The sequence below is a fragment of the Ctenocephalides felis genome, unplaced genomic scaffold (genome assembly GCF_003426905.1).
Source record: "Ctenocephalides felis isolate EL2017-DRISC unplaced genomic scaffold, ASM342690v1 CF-g0.4_SCAFFOLD_01170, whole genome shotgun sequence".
NCBI lineage: Eukaryota > Metazoa > Arthropoda > Insecta > Siphonaptera > Pulicidae > Ctenocephalides > Ctenocephalides felis.
In genome coordinates, this window is record NW_020537324.1 from 54020013 (window position 1) to 54045520 (window position 25508).

A 25508-nucleotide genomic window follows, 5' to 3' on the forward strand; every position below is an offset into this window, starting at 1 on the left:
ATGTACTTTGTATAGCTTGCTATGAAAAATAAACACAAAAAAAAAAAGAATAAATAAGAATGATATATTTAAAAAAAAACTTTTACCTTTTAATTAAAAAAAAGTACATATTATGAAACATACTTGTTAATGTCTATTTTAGTTCTAAAAACGTGTTTATTCTATTTCGAACAATTTTAATTAATTAATTTCACTTTTTTTTAAGTTTGAGCAGAGCATTTCACTCCTTCAACAAGAAGTCACATTGATGTAAATTAATATATACATTTGATAAAAAATCTAAATTAATATATACATTAGACGAACAATAACACAGAACTTTCTGGGAACTATAACAGACTGATATGATTCCAAATATCAAACCGATATGATTCTAAGTTCAAAACGCTTGCTTTCATCTTGTATATTTGTCATTTTTCATTTATACAGTAAAAACCGATTTTTTTCACTGAAAAACCGGTTTACGAATTTCATAATTTTTGTCAAGAAAACGGTTTTCAAAACCAGTTTTGGAAAACCGACAAACCCTAGTAACTACCGTGTTATGCGAAAGTTATCTGTATTCAATTAAAATCTTGATTAACGGTGAGTAAACTCAATTTTTTTTCAGGTAATATTTGACAAAAGCAAGAAATATGGTACTTTTACAAAATCATGAAATTATCATTTTACAAAAAACTCGATCATTTACTTTACTTTGAAAATCACTTTTTCGCCTACTTTAAAAGTGATTCAAAACTTCGAGCATTGAGTAATCCTATACAATATAAATGCTAATTATAATATCATTGAAAACTATGTATCACAATCAGTTGTGACTTCAAAGTAGAAATAATTTTTAAAAATGCTTTAGATTTCGGTAACAAATTATGACCATTGCAACAAGATTGGCAATTCATGAATATTTCATTTATGCAGATTACTATACAACTAAGATTACAATAAGATTTATTACTTACATGCGCACCAAATACTACTATAACTTACAATTGATCATAATGTATTGGCATCATGACATAATAAATTACTGATTATATGCAATTAGACTGATAGTATGGATTTACTTTGTTTACAAGATCAATATCAAATACATATAAAATAAATTAACGATTGATGTAAGTACGTAATCCAGTGAAATATAATTATTATCAATTTATTATATATAAATTATTTTAGAGAGCAAACTAAGTAAGCTATTAAACAGATAGTATGGATTTACTTTGTTTACAAGATCAATATCAATTGATATTGATCTTGTAAACAAAGTAAATCCATACTATCAGTTTAATAGCTTACTTAAATGTATTTAAATACATTTAAAATAAATTAACTATTGATGTAAGAACGTAATCCAGTAAAATACAATTATTATCAATTTATCATATATAAATTATTTGATATATAATAAATTATTCTATACATACTGGTGAATAACATAGTGACGCCAAAAGCGAAGAAATCAGGATAGGGCGATAAAAAACTGACGTCGATTGGCAGATGCTCCCTCAAGTAGTTACTGATCACTTTTCCTATTAAGGCGTCTAAATATGTGCTTATGGCTTTGACAACACTGGCAGCGCCTAAAATTTATAAAAAATAATATAAAAATATTAGTTTTTTTGTTTAAAAATAATATGCTGAAAATATTAAAAAATGAAAATTCTAGCCTTTCTTGTATATTATATAAACTTTTATCACTTACTTAGCTAATGCTAAAGTAACTTCATCTCTGTAGGTTATGAGTGTTTAGTGTATTGTAGTTATGACTATTTTTTTTAAAAGAAAATAGAAAATATTAATAATTTGAAACGTTTGATATTTACGATTTATGTCAGTTTTTATAAATTAACATTGAAATGGAGAAACCCAATATATTTAGTATAGCAGCTGAAGTATCAGGTGCTGAGAATGAGAGTATGTATTGCTTTTTCCTTGATACACTTCAAAGGCAATAAAAATTCCTGAAAACTGATTAACCTATTTAATTGTATATTAATCATTAATCAAAATTGTCAATCTATGGTCGAAATAAACCGAAAAAATCGAAAGCAGTGAGTTTATTTGAAAGTACTTCTCATTATAAACGCACATCAGTTCAAAAATCCTCAATATTACAAAAGGTATAAAAATAGAGATTTCTATATTATCGATTGTTTTTGAAAATGTATTTTTATTAACCGTAATATTTTTTATATATATATTATTTACTGCATATTCAAATAAATGTTCATTATTAGGTAATAAATGCAAATTAATATTTTATTGGATATAATAAGCTATATGTATGTTATAAATGCAAAGGGAAAGTGCGTATGAAGTAATATCAGAAGCAAATTAGCATCTGCGCTTACACTTAAGTATGTGAGAAATTTACAAAAATTATTCAGTTTCAAAATAACGAATATTATATATTACTCATAACTCTTAAACACCTAATTTCCAGTAGATATGATATTTTCCAGGAATGCGGTTAGTACCTTTCGGAATTATTTTATATGAAATTAAATAGTTTTTTTATTTATTTATTTGGCTTTATCAACTATTGCGTTAGTCAAACTAAAATACTCTTTAGAGAATAAGAAAACAATAATATTCTGTGACTCTACTATGAATGCACTTTTAAGAGCAAATTATAAACGTCTATTTAATTTAGGATCGATATGGAATGATCTTGGTATTAAAATCCATTATGATTTTAATGATGAAATCCAAAAACTGATGATTTTTTTCTAATATTCTTCATAATAAAAACGTTATTTAAATAATCATGTATCTTCTATACTTATATTAGAATAATATACATCAATATCAAACATACATCAACATTCAGCATGTTAAAGCACAAATTAGACTTTATTTTATTTTTTATATGAATTAATTAAGTAATTTCATACAACTCTAACCATTTTCAGAGAGAGTTGCATCTAACCAAGAAAATGTTGTAACAAACTTGTTTAATTTTATTACATTTTGTAATATTTTATGTATATTTTTTTGAAAATATAATTATAATAGCAAATTGTAAGTCTAAATTAATATAGAACTAAAATAATGTTATCAAAATAATATTTTTAAATTTTATCCAATTTGTTTTATTTAAAATTTTATACTAACTTCTTTTATTTAATTATATTTTGTATTATTTTATGTGTTTATTTAAAAATATGATTATAATTTAATAGCAAATTGTAAATCCAAATTAAAATAAAACTAAACTCATGGGACGATAAAATTTTAAACTCTAAGAGTGACTTGCAAAGATAAGTCACTGGGAAAATCCGTATTAGTAAAATTTTCAAATTTCAGAGATACTTAGATCGATAAATTATCTTATTTATTATTCGCAAATTATTGTTGCTGATTCATTAAATTTATTTCAATATAATTTAAAAATTTGCTTACTTGAGATAATCTTAGCATTTGAAAACTTGACAGGAATTTCCATTTGAATAAATAAAATTCCAACCATTACGCTTCTTACAAATTTTCAACAGGTAAGCAATATTAATAAGGCAATGTTTTTTTATGATTTGAAAAATAAAAATATACGTTTTTTTGAATCATCTCCAAATCAAGAAAAATTAATAATAATAATAACCTTAACATATTATTCGATAAGAAAACTATCAAACGTCATAATGTCTGCTAATTATGTTTGCAGAGCACTTGATTTTAAAAGTAATGGTGTAGTTTCTTAACATTTTATTGACAATAAGATTATTTGGAGTTGTTTCTGTTATTTAGATGTTATCATTTATGTGGTAATGAGAATGATTCCGATATCAACGTCAATGATGTATTTTTGGTCAATACTTAACTTTACTGCAATCATAAATATTTCAGAAGGATTACTCTTGACCCATATCAGGCAAAAACAAATTCAGGTTAAACCAATTATATATTACGCATTGAAACAATACAATCTAAATAAGCAATCTATTTGTTTATAAAATATTTTTATTAATATACCTATACCTTGCAGAAATAACCCTATAGTAATTTTTATGCCATATGTTAATATCAAATATTTGTGATTATATGGTCGTATTTTTCAGTTTTATTTCAATATATAAAATTGATGGTTTTCATAATTGCTTTTTCAAAGTTTAATATAAAATTAAAATTTTGATGATATTTTCTGAAATTTAAAAATGACTTTCACCTAAATTTTGGGTAATATTACGTCTGATAATGTCACCATTATAGATAAAACAATGATATCTACACAAATTAGTATTGAATGATTATATCTGAAATATTACAAACTGAAAAAAAATGTATTTGAAATTATAAATTAATAAACATAACATTATAGGCGGGCCCCGTAAAATTACGCTCTGCGAGGACTGTTGCTTATCGGCGGGCAAGGTATTATTACGCTTTGAATAGACTAACTTTAAAAGCGAGTCAAAATACTTTTATCTGATAGGTTTACATATGATATTGAAAGAATAGCTGATTTTTTCTAGATTCAATTGATTTACGTATTGAAAGACTTTTAGAACAAGAATAAGGATATGGAACAATGTGTTTTATCTTCAAGTTTCTCTTCATTCAAGCTACTCGCAATTTGTTTTGTAGATAAATATGCAGAATTTACAACAATAAAAAGGTGTTCAATATATATTTTATCAAATATTTTAGTTATTAGTCAGATTTGTATAGTTCAACTCTTTTTTACATTGTTATTTGCAATAATGAAATAATGGCATCGAATAGCGATAGTAAAGTTTGCGCCAATAATTTATCACAAATTGGAAGTGATTTTGATATTACTGATTTTAGTAGTGTATGTGGATGAAGATTTATTTCATCCTAGAAGACGTAGAGTTTTACCGATTATTTCCAGAGATTCTGGAAATAATGACAATGCAGAAGTGGAGTGGTCAGAATTTGACAATCCTCCAATTATTGAATCATTTTTAGGTCAAAGTTGCGTTGTTTTGAAACCAAATAGTTTAAATGAAGTGGTTCAGCTATTTTTGCTATTCGGGTCCCAGCACCTCTTCATAAGGGGTGATTTTTTCCATAAATTTCACGTATGTAAAAAGTGGTTTATATATCTACTGTACGTTAAATTTTTAACTTTCCGTAGGTTAGTTATAACTAACCTATATATAGTAATGAGCGGAAAATCAAGAATGAAATTTTTTCCATTTTTCTACGGTTTTTAGGTTTCTGAACATTTTGGCATACCTCAGAAAAAATGGATGTGTCTGTGTGTGTGCGTGTGTTTTTGGTGGCCGCATTTTTCCGTTCACGTTTTCGGGCGCACGGATCAACCGATTTGAATGGTTCAAAAAACATTCGATTCCTATTGATAGGGAGATGTGCTCATTAGTTTTTGGCAATCGCAGGTCCAGCCGTGACGGAGATACAGAGCTAAAAGTGCAGAAAATAGAAATCGAGTTTTTGAGAGAACGGATCATCCGATTTGAATGATCTAAAAAACATTAAATTAGTAATGATTGGGAGAAGTGGTGATTAGTTTTTGGCAAAGGCAGGTTCAGCCATTTTAAAGATGCGGAGCTAAATGTACACAAAATGGCAGTTTTTGACCTTAGATAATATGAACAGAATAATTGAATCATTTATTGAAGTGATTCTCTAAATATGATTGTGATATTGATCCGATAAATTTATATGTGTGTTTGCAAGTGTGTGCGTATGTATGTGAGTGAATGACATAAGCCAAATAGCTCATAGAATAGTCATGTATTCTGATTGCTATTGAAAATAAAAATTAAAAAAAAAAAAAATTAATAAACAAATGTCATATAAATAAATTAAATATTTGAAATTTAAATAACATTTCAAATAATATAACAAAAGCTTAAAATATGTTGATAATTATCAATAACAAATTATAATGTAAAATATTATCATATTATTATTATTTCTAGTCGACTATAGCAAAAAAATATTTGTTAAATGTAATTTGTAGTCGATACATAAATTTCAATAAACGTTCAATTATCATTAGAAAATTATCTGAAATGTTTTAAGTTTACTAAAAATAAATATATTTACAAAAAACAAACAAGTTTTATAATATTATCGGTTTAGACATATATTAAAATTGTCTATTTTGCTCTCGTAAACAAAATAAAAAATGCAATGAATATACATTAGTATTAGAATCACAAACTGTAATTATTTAATTAGTATTATGTACTTCCATTCATTATCATGTTATTAGCAGTTTTCCATACAAAAAATAAAATGTTATTAATTATTTGAACAGAATATATGAAAAACTAGTCTAATCTAATCTGTGCTGCTAGTCGTAGAAAGAAATGCAAAAATAAATTCATTTTATAAGAAATTTTCAATTTAAAATGTATTTTATATAAATTAAAAATATTGCAGGAATTAATTGTTTAAACAAAATATTTTTAAAAAATGTGAGAATTGTTACACAAATTGTTAAAAAAATGTTCAGTATAATTGTATATTAAAATTTTAATATTTTTATGTATTTTATATAAAAAATGAATGCTATAAAAACCATCTCGAAACTCTCAACGAACAAATTCAGACATTGATGATTTCTTAATTTTTTATAGTAATCGTAAAACTATTATTTTTGCCTAATTTCTTTGAAACATGATTTTAAGTATTACGCGAACGCAAACGATATATGACAGCGTCAGTATAAAGTTTGCTGATAAAATCTACTACATAGTCTCATAGTTTTAAGTACCAGAAAAATCTAATTAATAATGTTCACAAGTGTTTAAATATTGATATGAAACCTAATATATTATTGTGTTCGTATATTTGTATTTATATTATATTTGTATTTGCACGGTCTTTGCGCTTTTAGACCATATAAAGTTTCATCAAAATTGTGACATCAGTCTGTGCCAAAATTCAGAATTTCTTTATCTTCTGTATATGATGCAATAATTTACATATTTGATCACAATATTATTATAATCTGAACAACTTCATCAACAAATTTTATATTATTTGAAACAAATTCAATTTTTTAAATAATTATGAAAATATTTAGTATTAATAAATTTAAAAAACCTCAATAATTTAAAGAGATTATATAAGTATCGAAATTAATATAATTCTATTCGATAATTATCGAAATTAATCAATTTACCTAAATTCCATTATTTAATCATTTGTCTATTTAAAATTTGCTTGTAATTTTTAATTCAAAACTCACCTATAGCATATTCCATAATCAGATTCCATCCTATTAAATATGCTACGAATTCGCCTACGCAAACGTAGCTGTAGATGTAGGCGGATCCTGCCTTGGGCACACGAGCACCGAACTCCGCGTAGCACAAAGCTGCAAAATGAAACATATACTATAGTATAGATATAGTAACGGCAGGTCCAACCGTTTAGAAGATTTGGGGCAAAAAATCAAAAAACGGCCATTTAGTTTTCGAAAGAAGTGATCGTCCAATTTGAATGATTCAAAAAAATTTCAATTGTATTGACGGAACGAATAATTGATTAAATTTTTAGGAATGCAACTCCAGCGATTTCGGTATTTTATAGACTAGACACTTTAATAATAAATACAAATTTTATTCCTATTTGTTTGAAATCTATACCAATATTTATAACATAATGTTAATTTATAATCTGATTTTTATCAAAAATTTTCAAAGAAATTTATAGCTTTTACAAGTTAAATCACGGTACGGAAAGTTCCAGCAAATTGATTTTGATTTTATATACTTGACCGTAGCCATGTTCGAAAACAACCAGATGTGAAGCAGTAGCGACGTTTTACTTTTTCCAAGTAAAAATCATTACTGTGTGTTAGAAAAATTTGAATAATAAATTATATCAAATATGGTTGGGCCAACAGTTCGGTTAAAAAAATTGACTTATTGTTGCATAAATAAAAAATTGTTTTTCTACAAAAACATCTCGTGAAAACAATAATTTTGATGGGATGGCTATTGCATATAATATTTTTTTTAATGAATGTAAAGAAATATTCATTTATGTATATAATGAATGTTTCTTTAAATAATAAAAAAACATATTAATATATTATATAATTACTATTTTTTAAAAATCGATTTGAAAACGGCATTTTGAACAATATAAAAAGTAGTGTAATATTTTTTTTCTTAAAATCAATAATATGTTTCTAAGTGAGAATAGCCCATTGACGTATTATATGGCTATAATAATAATATAACATCATCGCAATTAGAAAAGAACAACCATTGGCTTGCCTTCTAATAAAAAATATATCAATTAAATAAGATATGCATTGATTGTGAAATATGGTGAAATAAAAATTTGGTTTATTAAATGCCACGGAACTCATATTGTAATAAGAATTAAATTAATTAAAATTAAAATTATAGAAATCAATTTTATATTTTACCATGCACCTAACGAGAATAAGAATCAAAAATACAAATACCATAAATAAAAATTTAAAAAATAGGGTTTTGTTTTTGAATATATAATCCCAGAAACACGAGAAGAAATATTTTACGAATTATTAATATTTATTTATTTTACACAAACACTTATTTCAATATTTACTGCCAGTGCTACGGAACATAAATTTCTTACACATCTCCATATCTATAAATCACTTTTAATAGACGCATGAGAGATATTAACTGAAGACGATTTTTATTGAACCAATAAGCATTAATATTTTGTCTACGTTATTAATAGAAGATATCAGTTTATATTATATTAAGTTGAATATTTGACATATATATTAATTCAAGTGGCATACCGCAAAAATAGAATGAGGTTTATAACCTCAGCTTATTTAGCATGCGCGATTTATTTGTGACTGATGCTCATTCTGATAAGATTACTGACGACTACAATAATTGCAAATTAGATTTTCTCAATTTATCAGTTATCGAACGACGCACATGTTAAGATAAAGATAGATTAACAATGTATATTGTAATGATATTTTAACAATTAAGAGATACGTATTTTCTATCGAATGATTCTTTCACACGATAAATCAGTATCTTTTAATTCACTCTACATCTCGATAAGATTGCAAAATCGTGCTCTATGTATTTCAACCAATTAATTTGACTACTAACAAAAAGCGAATTTTTGTCCAAAGATACTTCATGAATTTAACACACAATTGCAAATAATTAAATAATTTCTAAAAAGTCGATTTTTTTTTTTTTTTGATAGTTGTTGATGTTAATAGAAAATAATTTATAGCATTTATAGCATAATTTGTTCTCAAAAATAAAACCAAAAATATTTTTAATTCTTTTAAATATTTTTTTTAATATTATTTTATATTTTTGTATATTTTTTTATATTTTTAATGATCATTTTTGTAGCTCATAGCAAAATATCAAATATATTTTTCGTTAAAAAGTAAAGTTATCGGTCAGAAATTTTATGTAGCTTCTAGTTGTCTTGAATTATGTTAATTTCAATATATGCATTATATTTATGATTTTGATTCGAACAGCACTCTTTAAGGTATGAACATACGATAAAACATATAACATAAAAATAACGCTTTTTGCGTATCGCGTAATATGGAAACCGCGCTATAAGAAAATCGGATTTAAGATACAAATTAGGCTAATTAGTAGTGCTTTCTTTGAAAACTTGCTATAGCATTGCATAGTCCAAAAACTGTTTTCCAACAAAAAATTGTTCAATTACACCAAAAACTACAGATAACCGATATCGTGTACATCTACAAACTGGCACATTTATATAAAAATGCTGCAAAAGATAAAATAGTAAGTTAAAATAACTTATATCAAGGGAGTATTTTAGTCTCGACTAGAGGCATGGATTTTATGTGATTTTTAAAAGACCATAAAGAAGGTAAACATTATTCATACTATCCATTTTTTTGTTAATATTTTAATAAAACAAAACAAATTGAAAATTAAAAACAGACTAAAGGTTTTTATTCTAGTAGGTGATGAAGTGTGGGATCTCAAAAAATTGTCACGTGGCCATACCCCTGATTCCTAGCCCTTCAAATAATCCAATAAAATTTAATTTTAAAACATTCGTATGAACTACGGATAAGTTTAAAACATCGCTAAATAAAGACAGTATGAAAAGGAAATTACAACTTTTTTGATATTCTCACTAATCACTTTTTATTAACTTCCCGTAGTGTAAGTTATTGTATTCTTTTAAAAAAAATCGAAAACTTGCATATATCTTTACGTTTCTAAGGTTTCTAAACATTTTGACATACCTTAGAAAAAACTAATGTATGTGTATGTATGTGCAGATACAAATTTTTATCGACTATTTCGGAAACACGGATCAACCGATTTGAAAAATTCAAAAAACATTCGATTCGTATTGTTACCGAGCTAATTAGTGTTTGGCCAGCCCAGCCGTTTCAAAGATATGGGAAAAAAGTACCCGAAAAGCTAGTTCAGTTTTTGAGATGAGGATGAATTTATTTGAATGACTTAAAAAGCATTTTATTTATATTAATAACATGAAGAACTGATTAAATTTTTGTGAAGACTGGTATAGCGGATTCGATAATCTAAAAAAAAGTAAAAAAGTGCCATTTTAGCGGTCAAAAATGTTCATTAGACATATGCACATCAAATTATCCGATATTTTATAGAAATTTTAATAATAAGTACAAATTTTGTTATATTTTAATAATTATAAAAAAAGATTCATTCTCAAAAATTAAACAGTTCTGAAAACCTCGCTTGAGAAATCGTAAGTATCCAGCAAGTCAGTTTTGAGAAAAACGCTTTCAATATTTTGCGAATCAAGAAAACAGAGGAGAATTATCGTGGTCAAGAGGCAATATTTCCGAAATAATTTAAATTTTGAAGAATACTCTTGTACATATTCTTAAATAGTTAAACTTGAATAATTTAACTTTTTAACAATCGATTTCTTAAAACTTCAAGACTAGTATACCCCGTTAAGACATTTTGGAAAATTTCATTGACGTGTTCTTCATTCATAAGAAACCATGTTATAGTATTATCACGTTTTAGGAGAGTTGACTATATTATATTTCAACTTACCTGCAAATACACTTGCAATGGCAGCAATAAGAAACGATATGACAATCGCAGGTCCTGCATGATTCTTCGAAACGGCACCAGCCAGCACATAGACGCCAACTCCCATCGTGGATCCTACACCAAGAGCAGTAAGGTCGAGCGTGGTTAAGACCCGGGCCAAGGCGGCGCTGTTCGACCCATCCTCCGGCCTATTGGTAGCCGACGCTTCTGTTAGACATTTTTTACGAGACAATACCGAATATGACTTCTGCACGCACCCACTCATAGTATAATATTAATTTGTTGAGATCGCTGTAAGAAAAAGAAAATTGAAAATTGATTATGGTGCACTAACAATAAGAGAACCAAACATGCACGATTAAATATATCCTTTAACTAATTAACTGTTAACCACAAAAATAAGTTATGCTATTAAGATATTGAATGAAAAAGTTAGGTTTATTAACTTCCCGAAGGAAAAGTTTATGTTTTCGTCCAAAATCCTGAATCGGTTTGAGAAACTCAAAATCTACTCAAAAGATATTGTTTAGGAATTGTGCTGATTAGTTTTGGACAAAGATCGGCCAAACCGTTTCTTTGTAATTTACTGTTGAACAAAAATCTATAAAAATTTTAAAAGTTCTTCAAAATTTGCAAAAATAAAGTAGTCAAAATTTGTGTAAAAAGTCGCTTCTGTGATGTGATAGGTCAAAATTTGAATTTCACACATTTAAAAACCGTTGGAATAAATTCCATAAGAAGAAGCCTTGATCAGGTTTGCTAGAAAATCGGCCAAATTGGTAAATAATAAATTAGCAGTCTACAAAACGTCTCTAGTTGTGTAAAAAATATTACGATTAATTTATACCATTAAATAATATCAAGAACTACATACAGATATATGTAATCGTGCAGTTGAAAATTTTATCTAAATTTCTAAATATCAATTTCGGTTGATTAAGTCAATTATTATACATTTTAGGAAGTTCACGCAATTTGTCTTGAGGCAAAATGCTACTTTCAACTAGTTGTATTAATTACTTTTAACTTGCCGTAGGGCAAGTTATAGTAATCGCAAAAAAGGGATCGTTCAAGTATTACGTTAGCAGATTTATTACAATTATTTACCCCCCCCCTCCCCTTTGTCAGCAAAAGTAAGCAAATTTCTTACCCAAAATAAGCAAAATAAGCAAATAAATAACCCCCCGCCCCCTATAGTGCTTACGTAATACTTGAACGGCCCCAAAATCGAAAATAAATTTTTTATATATTTTTACGTTTCAAAGGTTTTAGATCATTTTGGCATACCTTAGAAAAAATGGATGTATGTGTGTGTGCGTGTATGTGTGTTTGTGCGGATACAAATTTTTGTCGACGATTTCGGGAACACCGATAAACCGATTTGAATAATTCAAAAAACAGTTTTTGGCGAACGCAGGTCTAGCCGTTCCAAAGATACGGGGCAAAAAGTGCCAAACACGGTAACTCAGTTTTCAAGAGAACGGAGCGTCCGATTTTAATAATTCGAAAAACATTTTACTTGCATTGCCAAGATGAATAACTGATTAAATTTTTGGGAAGGCAGGTCCAGCGGGTATGAACTCTTAATAAAAATAAGTTAAAAAATGTCATTTGGCGGTCAAAAATGTTAATTGGGCATATAAAAATTATCAGATACTTTATAGAGATTATAATAATATGTACATATTTTTTTAATTTTTTTTTTTGGGTTTCATACCAAGATTTTTAATTACGGTACGGGAAGTTCCAGCAATTTGCCTTAAGGCACGATGCCAAGCACCCCACTATAGTTACACCTTTGCTCAAAACAAGCATATATTGATATATTTCATAAATATCAATCTAAAAAATGTTAGAAATTCAATTAAATATATGTATAAGAAAGTAAGAGCTCAAATCTAATCTGAAAATAAATTCCTTTCTTATATATTTCTTCATTGTTGGCAAATGTCTATTAAAACAAATTATAAAATAGCATTACTGCGATATGATAAAGTTTCTGTATATTTGAGCAAGCTAATCTGTTTGTCTATAGTTATCGTTATACAACCTAATCGACGTTGTTAAATATGAATAAAAATATAAAGAATGGCAATGTTTGATACTATAATAGATAAATATATGAAAACAACACTGCATCCACATAAATATACATAAATTCTACTGGCGAATAATATGTTATATTTTGCAAATTTAAGTTTAGATTTTACTAATTTTTGTATATAACCTCTATAAATCTTGCATGAGAGTTAGGTGAAAAAGACTAACTGAAACTTCACCCTCACAAAGAAATAATTAATAAAAAATAGTAAATAAAAATTAAATTAGAATGCAATTTTACAAGAGATACAAAATAAAAAATAAATAACTATTGCTAACTCTACTTCACAACTACTCATTTATGATGAGATACCGGAACAAGGTTTTGTAAAGAGTTATAGAAAATGTACCCGTAAAATTTATGTTTTTCATCGGTTAAATAATGTAAGTATTATTTTGTAAAATAACTTCAAAATTGAAAATAAGATATTGGACTTGTTTGCACTTTGGTCATCCCATTTTACGCCATATAAGGGGTATAAAGGATCAGGTGATAAAATTTTGAAAATCAGAAATTACAGTGATAAATAAGCTGGAAGTTTTACTGAACATGGTCAGATAGTTGTTTGTTTGATATGTGTTATTTGTTGTGATGTAATTGGTTTGATTTTGACAATATAATTGCTGAAAGTCAAATTAGCCCTTTGTGTCCCGCCCTTAAATTTATTTTTTCATGAATGCTATTTGAAGGCAACCTAATGGTCTTTCTAAATTGCAGGAGAGTCCCGAAAAGCCATATTCATTTGAAAAAATATTTAAATAGAAAACAAAAATCACACTTTTTGATATCAGGTTGTAAAACTCACCCCTTGAACCACTTTTCTTTCGTTCTCCCCATTATATTGACTAATAATTTAATAATAATTTAGAGCAAACATTACATCACTTAACAATATTATCATTAAACCATAATTTGTTTGTCGCAAAATATTTACTACCTTTATCTTATTGACTGCGTTCTTAGATTTTTGTTAGCTTATGAGTCGTTATCAAATGCGTATATTAATCATAATTCCTTGTAAATATGAATTTAAATTTAATATTCCAAGACATTGCATCGACAAAAGAACTAAAACAATGGCTTGAAGATGAAAAATTTGTATATGCTATTTTTTACGAATCAAAAACAACATTTGTATGACGCTTATAATTAATACAATAGTTTGAAAATGCAAAATTTGTTTATGCTATTTTTTCACAAGCCAAAGACAATATTTGTATGACGTTTATCACGTATTAAGAAAATTAGGCAAAATATTTGCACAAGATCGATGTATACAAAAAATGTAAATTAGTTTTTAACAAATAACTGTTATTTGGTATTCATCTAATTATTTGCACTAGCAGTTAACATACTCATATTTTTGTGTGACAATCAATTGTTACAGAATCAAATCAAGTTATCAACTCGCGATAAGTCATACTTTTTTCGATCGCGTCATTCTTTTGTATCATTTTAAGTGAGATTCATGGCCGATGATCCACATTACTTGGATAAAATATATTTTGTAAATATAATATGGAACTAATAATATAGTAACTTCTAAATAAAAACAAGTAACAAAAATTTAGAACCGCCGAATTAGTGGTTGATATATTTCACTTCCCTCAGGGTAATTTATAGTAATGGGCCGAAAATCTAAAATGAAAACTTTTGCAAATGTTCACGTTTTAGAGGTTTCTGAACATTATAGCATACCTCAGAAAAAATTAAGTGTGTGTATGTGTTTTGTGTGTCCACGTTTTTGCACGGTTCAGCTGATTAGAAAGACTCAAAAAACATTCGTTTCCCGTTGATAGGGATATGTGCTGATTAGTTTTTGGCAGAGGCAGGTTCAGCCGTTACAAAGATGCAGAGCAAAGTGTGCAGAAAATAGAAATCGAGTTTTTGCGAAAACGAAGTATCCGATTAGAATAATCCAGAAAACATCCGATTTGTAATGATTGGGAGAAGTGGTGATTAGCTTTTGGCAATGGCAGATCAAGCCGTTTTGGAGATACGGAACTAAATGTGCAAACAATTGCAGTTTTTGAGAGATGTAAGCATCCGATGTGAATGATTCAAAAAACTTTCTGCTTGTGTTGACAAAACAATTGCTTTTGGAAAAAAAAATTTTTTTTTTTTTTATTTTTTCTTTGTATATCGAAAACAATTCAGATTTTAATTTTAATTCTGGCTAAAGTTCTGAAGCTCATTTATATACTTTTATTGAATAATTTTAACTTTGCGATTCAGTTTATATAATTCATATAAATATTAGACAATGTTATAGAATTTATAATAATCTATTTGAAAACATTTAACAATTCTCGAACGTTTCGTTAGGGTACGGAAAATATTTGGAAATTTGCCTTAAGGCACGATGCCATAGACCACTAATTTTATCAATGCATTATGAAGTCATACTTTTTTCGATCGCGTCATTATTTGTATCATTTTAAGTGAGATTCAGGGCCGATGATCCAAAATATTTTTTGTAAATATAACATGTAACTAATTATATACCAACATTAAATAAAGACAAGTAACAAAAATTTGGAACCGTCGAATAGGCGTCTGATACATTTTTATCAATGCATTATAATCAATTTATCACAATGAAATGTAATGATTGACTGATTTTGTCAAAAAAATTTTGATCAGTTAATACCGGTATCAAAATGATATAAGCCATGATGTAGATAACTGGAAAACGATATGAAATGCTCGATAAAATTTTGAATTATCTTCATAACAAGATTTCAACATTTGAATAAATTACATTATATTTCACATGTATGTATATTGTTTTGTGTTGTTATGATTAAGCACAAATAATTATTTTATAATTAAAAATATAATATTATAATATGTATAATAGATAAAACTATTAATCAATTTTTGTAAATTTAATTGATATTGGTATCTTTAACTACTTCAAATAGTCCAACATTATTTCTTGGAATGTAATGAATATTATAATGTGGTAATAAAAAAAATATTTTAAGCAAGACTAACATTCTGTAATTTTCATTGTAATAAAACTAAATTTAAAACAATTTATACTCAAAGACATTAATTCAATATTATTTATAATGGTAGGAAAATTAAAATTAATATAATATAGTATTTTTAGAAAAATAGCAAAATAGCTATCGATTAAAGGTTATTGCCAGTAGCACACCAAATCATTTTATATCTTTTATTTGATTTACTGTAAGTAAAGATAAACCATATATTAAAAATCAAAAAATAATATATTGAATTTATTGATCTTCTCCAAGGAGAAGTTTATGATTTCGCCAGGAAGTTTTAAGTCATTCTGAATCGTTTAATTAAAAATTGTTACAAAACATATACGTTTGCATCACACAAACATAAGGGTTTCTAACAATTTTGAATACAAATTTAAAAACCATTCGATGAAACTCGATATGTAAGCCTTTTTTCATAATGTGCTGGTAAAATTTCACCAAAAATCTTAAACCGATTTTGAAAATTCAAAAATCTTCGAAAGCTATCAGTTGGGAATCGTGCTAATTAGTTTTTTGACTTTGCGACTGGTAAAGATCAGACAAGCCGTTTCTTGACTTTGCATTTGCATACTTTTAGAACATCCTAAAATATCTACGACAAGTGGTTCAATTATAAAAATTCATTAAAATTTGGGATAAAAACCGCGCTTTTGATATATACATCTTGTATGTATTAGACGCTTGTTTTCATTGAATATTGTATTATATTTTAATCATTTATCGAAAATATATAACATGTTTGGCAAATGTGCATGAAATTGAATATTTTGTATTAGTTTCTCACATTATGATGCACTACAGCTCAGTTTGCTAATAAATCACTCATGAATTAATATATTGATCTCTTATTAATCAAGTCGATTATTTAATCATGGAAAGTTCATGCAACTTTTCTAAAAGCTCTTACACCTAGTTTATAGTTTTTTATTGTGATTTTATTGGTTCCATATAAGTATTTTTATTTATAAAAATAAATTGTAAGCCTCTCAAATATGTTATTAAATATATTCACTAAATTTGCCATCAAATATGTGGATAATATCGCAAAAATAACTTATTTCTCAATATTAGCCAAATTCTGGTTATTTGGATATACAGATTTGCAGTATTTTCTGCGGAAAACTGTATAGAGTTTAAAGTTGAATGGAAAACTCCAGTCCAACTTTAAAGTGCGATTTAAAATATTAAATATTTTCAAGCGTTTCAATTTGCTATTTATGATAATATCTAGATCGTAAACTTCATTCGAGTAATCTAATTCTATAATGCAACAATTGAATGATACGACTCTTGAAAATTTGAGTACATGTTAATGAATGGTGAAGCATGTTATATAGCATGTTTTATATATTTGGAAAATTCTTATAACAAACAAATGCTTAAGTATATGTTTTTTATCTTCTACATGTTTATAATTCTCTGTTTTTATAGCTAGAAACCTATCAATTTTAAAATCTACACATTTGAATTGTTTGAATTTAAAAAAACTAAAAAGTATAAAAATCAAGATAAAATAATATGAATATTTGAAATTGTATGAAGTATTTTACAATAATTAACACTTTACAAGAAAATTTTGAAATACTGTACTGATCAATATCTAAACAGTTTATTTATTGATTGCTACACACAATATATCATTATCGTTATATATCGTTGACTTCTGAATGTTAAATGCTAAAATTTTTACAAAGTTATAATTTACGGCATTTGTATTAGTAATTCCTTCAAAATTAAAAGAACATAAACGATAAGTATAAAATTTATTCTAAAATATACAAAGATATGTAAATGACTTAAAATATGTTTATGGGAATTATATTTCTTTAAAACTGAGTGAATGTACTATTTATTTTATTCATTGGTAAATATATTGGCATAGCTATAGTTTGAACAATATTATCAGCTAAAATAGTTACAAATGGCTATAAATTATATGGGGGTGATAATATCATAAATGGTAATACCAATAAAAAATTATCAAGTAATGATATTGCAAAATAGAAATCGCTATCGAAAATCTAATAAATTTTATCTCCAAGAAAAAATGAAGCAATTAACGTGTATTTGTATATAATGCGTGTAAGCTTGCACATATGTAATGCCATAATAATAATAAAACCATAAACAAAAATGTAATCAACGATCTAAAAATATGTCTAATCCAGGTGTAAATGATGATATGAATAATTTTGACTTAGGTCAAGTAACATGAACAACTGATATGTGTAAATATTCGTCCTAATCAAAAGAAATTGAGATTTGGCAATTTTTGAAAATTGTAACGAATTTGCAAATTTTGACGCTGCTCATTATTTCAAATATCAATGAATTTTTATAATTAAACCACTTTTTGTATGCCTAGTTTAGCATGTTCTTTATGATAATTCTACAAAGATCGTTAAGATCTTTGATCATACATGCAAAGTTTTATCAAAATCTTTAAAAAAAAATACTAATAATTAGGTACAAAAAACAATCTTGCTGATCTTAGTCAGCACAATTCACAACTGATCGTTCAACAGTTTTTTCACTCGCGAATTTTACACCCTTTCCACTCGCAAATTGCGAGATTCATATGTATTATGGCGGCATCCAAGTGCAAAGGGTTAAAATCGTTTAAGGATTTTTTTCGATAATGTTATCAAAGAAATTTGTACTTTGAGATAAAAAAATGACTCTGCGATTGAGTCGCAAAAGTAATCGATTCTTTATAGAGTTTCATCAAGTAGATTTAAAAATGTTAAAATTGGTACAGCCGTTCGAGCAAAAATCTCAATGTAAATCAAATTTTGGTTTACATACAAATACGCATATACAATTATTTTTCCAATTTAAGTGCCAAATAAATAATATAAAAGACATGAAATATTGAGAAAATATAGAAATAAACATTTTTGGCGAAAGCGTTAATATTTAGAACTAAATTTGCAAAGTAAAAAATATACTCAAATTATTAATTAGATTAAGTTTTATCAAAGACAAATATTTCTATATAAATAACTTAGCAATACTTACGTATGTTAAATTTTATAAAATCACAGCTGTATATTTATCACTATTTTTTTATTAATATCAACTTGTGTTAATATTACTATTACTTGATTCACTAGATGGACCTAAATGATACAACAAATAAATTTAAAAGTATCAACTCCGACACATTTTTGTTAACATAGAATATAGATTAAATTAAAAAGGTAAAATAGATAATTTTGTCTGAAACCAAAAATAAATTATTCTAGAATTTTCAAGTGTAAATTTAAAATGTTTTTTTCCAAATAGTAACCTAATGCCAATGGCGCGTGGTACCTGCCACGGTAGATTGGCAACAACTGACTGCTTTGTGAATAAAGTTACTCTAATATAGAGATACCGCTGAGACTATTTCAGATGTAGATAAATAGAAAACGTAAGATTTGCTTTAATATATTTGATAGAGTCATTTTTTTTCAAGTTTTCGAAGGAAAAGTTTATGTTTTTGCCACAAATTTTGATTTACCAATATTATGTATTCACGACATTTCTTTTCATTTTATAAGGTTTAATACAGAAATTGGAAAAATTCGGTGTCAACGGTTTCTCATAAATAGATACACTGTTTATAATCAACGCCATTAGTTAAAATTTATAAGTGTAATATAAAACTAGTGGGGTGTATGGCATTGTGCCTTAAGGCAAATTGCTGGAACTTCCCGTACCATAACGAAATGTTCGAGGAATACTGAATGTTTTCAAATAGATTATTATTAATATTGTAACATTGTCTAATACTCATAAGAATTATATAAACTGAATTGCAAAGTTAAAATTATTTGTTTAAAGTATATTAGAACTATAGTCAGAATTAAAAATAAAATCTGAATTATTTTCGATATACAAAAAAAAATTTTTTGAAAAAAAAAGTTTAAACAAATTTTTTTTTTCCAAAATCAATTTTTTTGTTAATACAAGCAGAAAGTTCTTTGAATCATTTAAATCGGACGCTTAGTTCTCTCAAAAACTTCCATTTTTTACACATTTAGCTCCGTATCTTGGAAATGGCTTTGCCTGCCTTTGCCAAAAGCTAATAAACGCTTCTCCCAATCATTAATAATTGAATGTTTTTTAGATCATTCAAATCGGATGCTCTGTTCTCTCAAAAACTTGATTTCCATTTTCTACACTCTTTGCTCTTTATCCCCGTAATTGCTGGACCTGCCTTTGCCAAAAACTAATCAGCTCATCTCCCTATCAATAGGAATCGAATATTTTTTGAACCATTCAAATCGGTTGATCCGTGCGCCCGAAAACGTGACTGGAAATTTGTATCCATACATACATACACACACACACATCCATTTTTTCTGAGGTGTGCCAAAGTGTTCAGAGACCTTCAAAACGTCGAGAAATGTAAAAATTTTCAATTTCGATTTTCGGCCCATTACAATAACTTACCCTACAGGAAGTTAATAATATTTACCAAAAAAATGCTTTTTCATTTGTCCAGAAATTAGAACTGTTCTATCTATTAGAAATGTTCTATCAGCTTTTATGCTGACGTATACTATACCAAGATATTTTTCTCAAAAAGACAACCCAACGGTCGACCGAACCTTTTTTGTGTGTAGAATATATAATTAGATATTCATTCATCAAATAGTTATAGCGTATATTTTGATATGCAACTATGCATGAAAAGCGATTCTCTTAAGATTATATTTGAGACATAGGTATAACTTCAGATGAAAATTTTATATCTGATATCTAGATGAAAATTTGATAGTTTGTGCCCATGATTTTAAATGTTTGCGCCACGGCGAGTTCAAATTTATCAAATAGGAAAAATATACTAAATTTATCTGAAATCTGTATTGCAGCCCTAAATTTCCGATAAATTATTCGATTAGTCTTTCTCCAAACTGAAGGATCTGAATCTATAACCTCCTGAGGAAAGTGATAACTTTTTAGAAATCTCTTGAAAGTTCTCTGTAATTATAATGTAAAAAATATACTGAAGTGAGACAAAAGATCATTTCAAATGTACATAAATGAAAAACGTAAGATTTGCCAATATTATGTATGTATGACATTTCTTTTCATGTTATAACGTTTGACACAGAAATTGGAAAAATTCGGTTTGCGTGCCAACGGTTTCTCATAATAGATGCACCGTTTATAATGAACGCTATTAAGAATTAAAAAAAAAATTGTTAAAATTTATGAGTGCATTATGAAATAATATTTTCAATAAAATGTTTTTTATTTGACCAGCGATCAGAGCTACATGTTGTAAGAGATGTTATTCTGAAGTACATCTTAACCAAGATATTTTTCTCGAGAAGGCACCCAGCGTTCAACCACTCCTTTTATGTGTAAACTATATAATTATAGATATGTCTAATAGTAATATAATTAAATATATCTAATAGTAATATAATTAGATATGTTTAATAGTAATATATAAAAAACAATATAATTACATATATCTAATAGTATTAGGGGGAGTCCATTAATCACATAAGATTTTTTGGGAGAGGGGGGTTTGAGAAAAAACCACGAAATATCACGTTAAGGAGGAAGAGGTATAGTAAGATGTCACGCGTATATATTTTTCACTTGATTTTTTTTTTTAATTCAGACATTTTCAAGAAAAATGTCAAAAATTGTACAATTTTTTCTCGTAACTAAAAATACACGTGATGTTTGATGGGGGAAGGGGAGAATTTTGAATACCACCACGTATCACCAAGGGGGAAGGGGAGTTCAAAAATCCTTAAAAAGTCGATCACGTTTATTTGTTAAAGTGAAAAGCGATTTTCAATGAATTTATATTTATATTTGAGATCTATAAACTTCGAGTGGAAAATTAATATCATTCTGTCTGATATCGAGCTTGGCCAATGTTGAAATCGAACCTAGTTCTAGTCGTTTACGCCATAACTCAAATTTATCAAAAAATATAGAAAAAATATACTAATTTTACCTGGAATCTATTATCCTGCTTGCAATTTCAGGTAAGTAATTCGATGCGATAGTTTTTCCTGAACTGTGCGATGTAAATCATAAAACACCTGAAAAAAGTGTTGATTTTTTAGAAATCTCATGAAAGTCCTGTATAACTTAAAGATTAACAAAGGTGCGATAAAAGTTTATTCATTGGTTGCTCTTAAATCGCTATAAAAACAAAAGTATTTGATGTTTAGTTTGTAACTTACCTAAGAAGAAGTTTGTTTTCTTCTGACATCAAATTATCTAAATTTATGTTTTTCCGGTGTTTCAAGTTATTCTGACACTAAAATTTGCCACAATTTGACCTAACAATGACATTTTCTCAAAAATTTCAAATCCGATTTCAAACATTTTCAAACCAATTGATGAAACTCAAAAAACTTAGTGTTGATTAGTATTGGGAATATAAACCTTATACTACTGTAGTATAATTAATCTTTAAAATTAGTAAAAAAAGTGCTAAATTTTTCATACAAGAGTTCTGCACCGATTTTAAAAAACCAATAACTGTTCGAAAGATATTTTGGCAAAGGTCGGTCGGCCGTATCTTTGTAAATAATAGTTGAACTTTTTTGACAATTTTAAAGAAACTTGGTATGATAATGCAGTCGATGGCCTCCAAGATCATCTTAAAATTTTAAATGCTTACGAACTGTCTTTTAATTATAAAAAATATTAAAGTCTGAAACAAAGAACAACAATGTTGACCTCAAGTTGACTATATACAAATAAAAACAATTTAATTTAATTTAATTTAACTTTCTAAATTCGTACATTGGATTGGGGCTTAAGCTGACTGTCAATGTATTATGCCTATACAATGTATTATTTTGAATATATCTTGTTGTAGAAAATTCACGTTTTTTATAAATATTGAAATTACAATATAGTAATAAAAGCCGCAACTTGCTTTTTTAATAGGTAGCAAATTTATAATTTCAATATTAGTAATTTTTGTTCTCGATTATCCGTTATCATTCTTCAATTGTTGAGTTTGACTAATACGGCCATCTAGTTACAAAACATTCGAAAATCGCGCTTCATATTTACTGAATTAGTTTCATATAAGTGGCGCTGACCACTGTTATGTCATTGACATAAGTTTCATTGTCGATCCGTAAGAATAAAAATTACTATTTTAAAGTAATTGGAAAATATGGCTTCGATCTTGCAATACGCTGTTAGGCGCAGCATTATTCAGGGTGTTAGGACACAAGCAACTGTTGCTGGGCCCTCGGCCACTGCTGGCCACTCAGGTATTTTTGACTTTAAAATAAAAATGTTTCATTATATAACCTTTTGTAAAATGCGTATAATAATATACAAAAGAGACTACTGTAGATACCAAGTAATTACTATAACATAATGGTTTCTAAAAATGAACGTGCACACTTGGCTGATGGACTAACATTCACCAACTGAGAGTAGGTTCCATAATTAGGCTCCGAGGGCATAATCAAACATACTCACTTGAGCAGCAGGGCTCATGTAATAGATTGATAAGACAACTATATCTTAATCATTGAAGAATGAAAACACAATTTTTGTTCTATATCTTAGTGGCTGCACCATAGACCTGGCTCATACATGAACTGCTAGCCCTCATATGTGTCCCCTGTTAAAGTGTTAAAACATAAAGTCGTTAATATATATTAACAAAAGACAAATGTAATAAACTGCGTCAGTTTGTATGCATATAAATATGTTTGCAAGTATTTTCACTATTTGTGTATTAAATCATTATCTCAAATGGTGAAAGACTTGGTGCTATGTTAACAAAAAAGCAAATTGTACTTATCTTCTTGAACTCATTTGTTCTCCCTCAAATAAGAATCAATCCTTATAAATTTTGGCATCAATTTTATATAAACATTTTTATCTTCAGGTGGTGCTTCTTTGTGGAAGAAGCTTACCTTCTTAGTAGCTTTCCCAGCAGTCGGTTTGTGCATGTTAAATGCTTACCTTGGACACGTAGAAGATCACCACACTCCCAGACCTGAGTTCATTCCTTATGAACATTTGCGAAGACGCAACAAGGTAAGTGATTATGTTTCTAAGATATTATTAATGCTATTCCATTCAATTCTAATCATATTTTATTTAATTTGCAGCGATTCCCATGGGGTGATGGACAACGCACGTTCTTCCACAACCCGCATGTCAATGCTTTGCCTAATGGTTATGAAGTAGAAGAAGAACATCATTAAAGCTCTTGCTTCAGCAGTTTTAGATGAAATAGTTTTATGTGAAAGAGTGTAATATCTTGCTCTATATGATTTAAATTGTAAGTTACAAATAAAATAAAATGAAATAAAATAAATTTTACTGAATATTGGACTTGATCAATGATCTTTAAAATTACCATAATTGTTAGTTAATACTTTCCTATGAAGTGTGTCTATTATAAGAATGGAAATGTGTATAAATGTTAAAAGTACATTCTTTGCCTACTAAGGTGTGAAAACCCCATTAGTTTTTGAGAAATCAGATTTGATTGGAACAAAATTCAATCAATTTTGTAAAATTTATGTGGATTTTTTGATTTTCACTTATATATCAGATTTTAATTAGCTTAGCTGTTCCTTCTTTGGAATGTTTGGTAGGTCCAGACAGGCATATATATACATACATTATTTCCTGCGTGTTCTACGTGTAAGCAAGACATTAGTAAAGCAAGTATGCTTTATATATTTTTACAGCTTACAGATTATATATTTCACAGCTATGTTGAATGAGGCACATTTTAATATCACGCTGATGCATTGAGCCCTGATCAAATTCCAAAATATTAAGTAAAACTATTCAGCCGGATTATAGAACCAAAGCATGATTGTGTCATGACAGTTTCGTTATAATGCATTTCGGCATTATAATAAACTAAGTGATCTTTACCTAATTATAGAATTATATAGTGATTTCAAAAATTTAGCATAAAGTATAGAGCACCAAAGTAATTGCAAAAATCAAAAGTTATATTTTGATGATGCCTCGACATATGCATGTATAATCATAAGTTTTTCAATTTTTACTCAACATGTTATTGAGCTATTTTTCTATCTCAAACTTAGCATTGAGCATCAAGCATTCTAGGAAACAACAGGGCAAAAAGTATAGATTTTTTCTGAAACCTGGATGGTCTATGAGAAAAAATGAAATAAATCTTTGAAATGCACAGAAAATGGTCTTTCTTCACCATAACTTTTCTCTTATATATTATTATTATGAATATAATTTAAATGCATAGAATAATTTCAAAATTTTTATATAGAAGATGATTATGTACCTGGGTTATGCACTAATTAAATGATTACTAGAAAAATGAAAACATGAATACGTGGGTAATGATTTTTTTTTCATTTCATCATTTATCTCCCTATAAGAAAATATATT

At 27.4% G+C, this 25508-nt stretch overlaps 2 protein-coding genes across 2 annotated transcripts in view; one reads left to right on the plus strand and one right to left on the minus strand.

The window, feature by feature from the left end:
* LOC113365981 (high affinity cationic amino acid transporter 1) overlaps positions 1 to 22113 on the minus strand; it is a 32002-nt gene extending 9889 nt beyond the window's left edge. The window contains exons 1-4 of the mRNA XM_026607527.1: positions 22093 to 22113; positions 11013 to 11303; positions 7181 to 7309; positions 1425 to 1580 (exon numbers count right to left, since the gene is read on the minus strand). Coding sequence (XP_026463312.1) covers positions 1425 to 1580; positions 7181 to 7309; positions 11013 to 11277 — 550 coding nt within the window. The 5' untranslated portion in view covers positions 11278 to 11303; positions 22093 to 22113. The remainder of the gene's footprint in view (positions 1 to 1424; positions 1581 to 7180; positions 7310 to 11012; positions 11304 to 22092) is intronic.
* A 1087-nt stretch (positions 22114 to 23200) lies between these two features.
* On the plus strand, positions 23201 to 24448 carry LOC113366585 (cytochrome c oxidase subunit 6A2, mitochondrial-like). Its single transcript, XM_026608216.1, has 3 exons — positions 23201 to 23374; positions 24004 to 24155; positions 24230 to 24448. The coding sequence occupies exons 1-3, from the start codon at positions 23275 to 23277 to the stop codon at positions 24323 to 24325; spliced, it is 348 nt and encodes a 115-aa protein (XP_026464001.1). The 5' UTR covers positions 23201 to 23274; the 3' UTR covers positions 24326 to 24448.
* The last annotated feature ends 1060 nt before the right edge of the window (positions 24449 to 25508 follow it).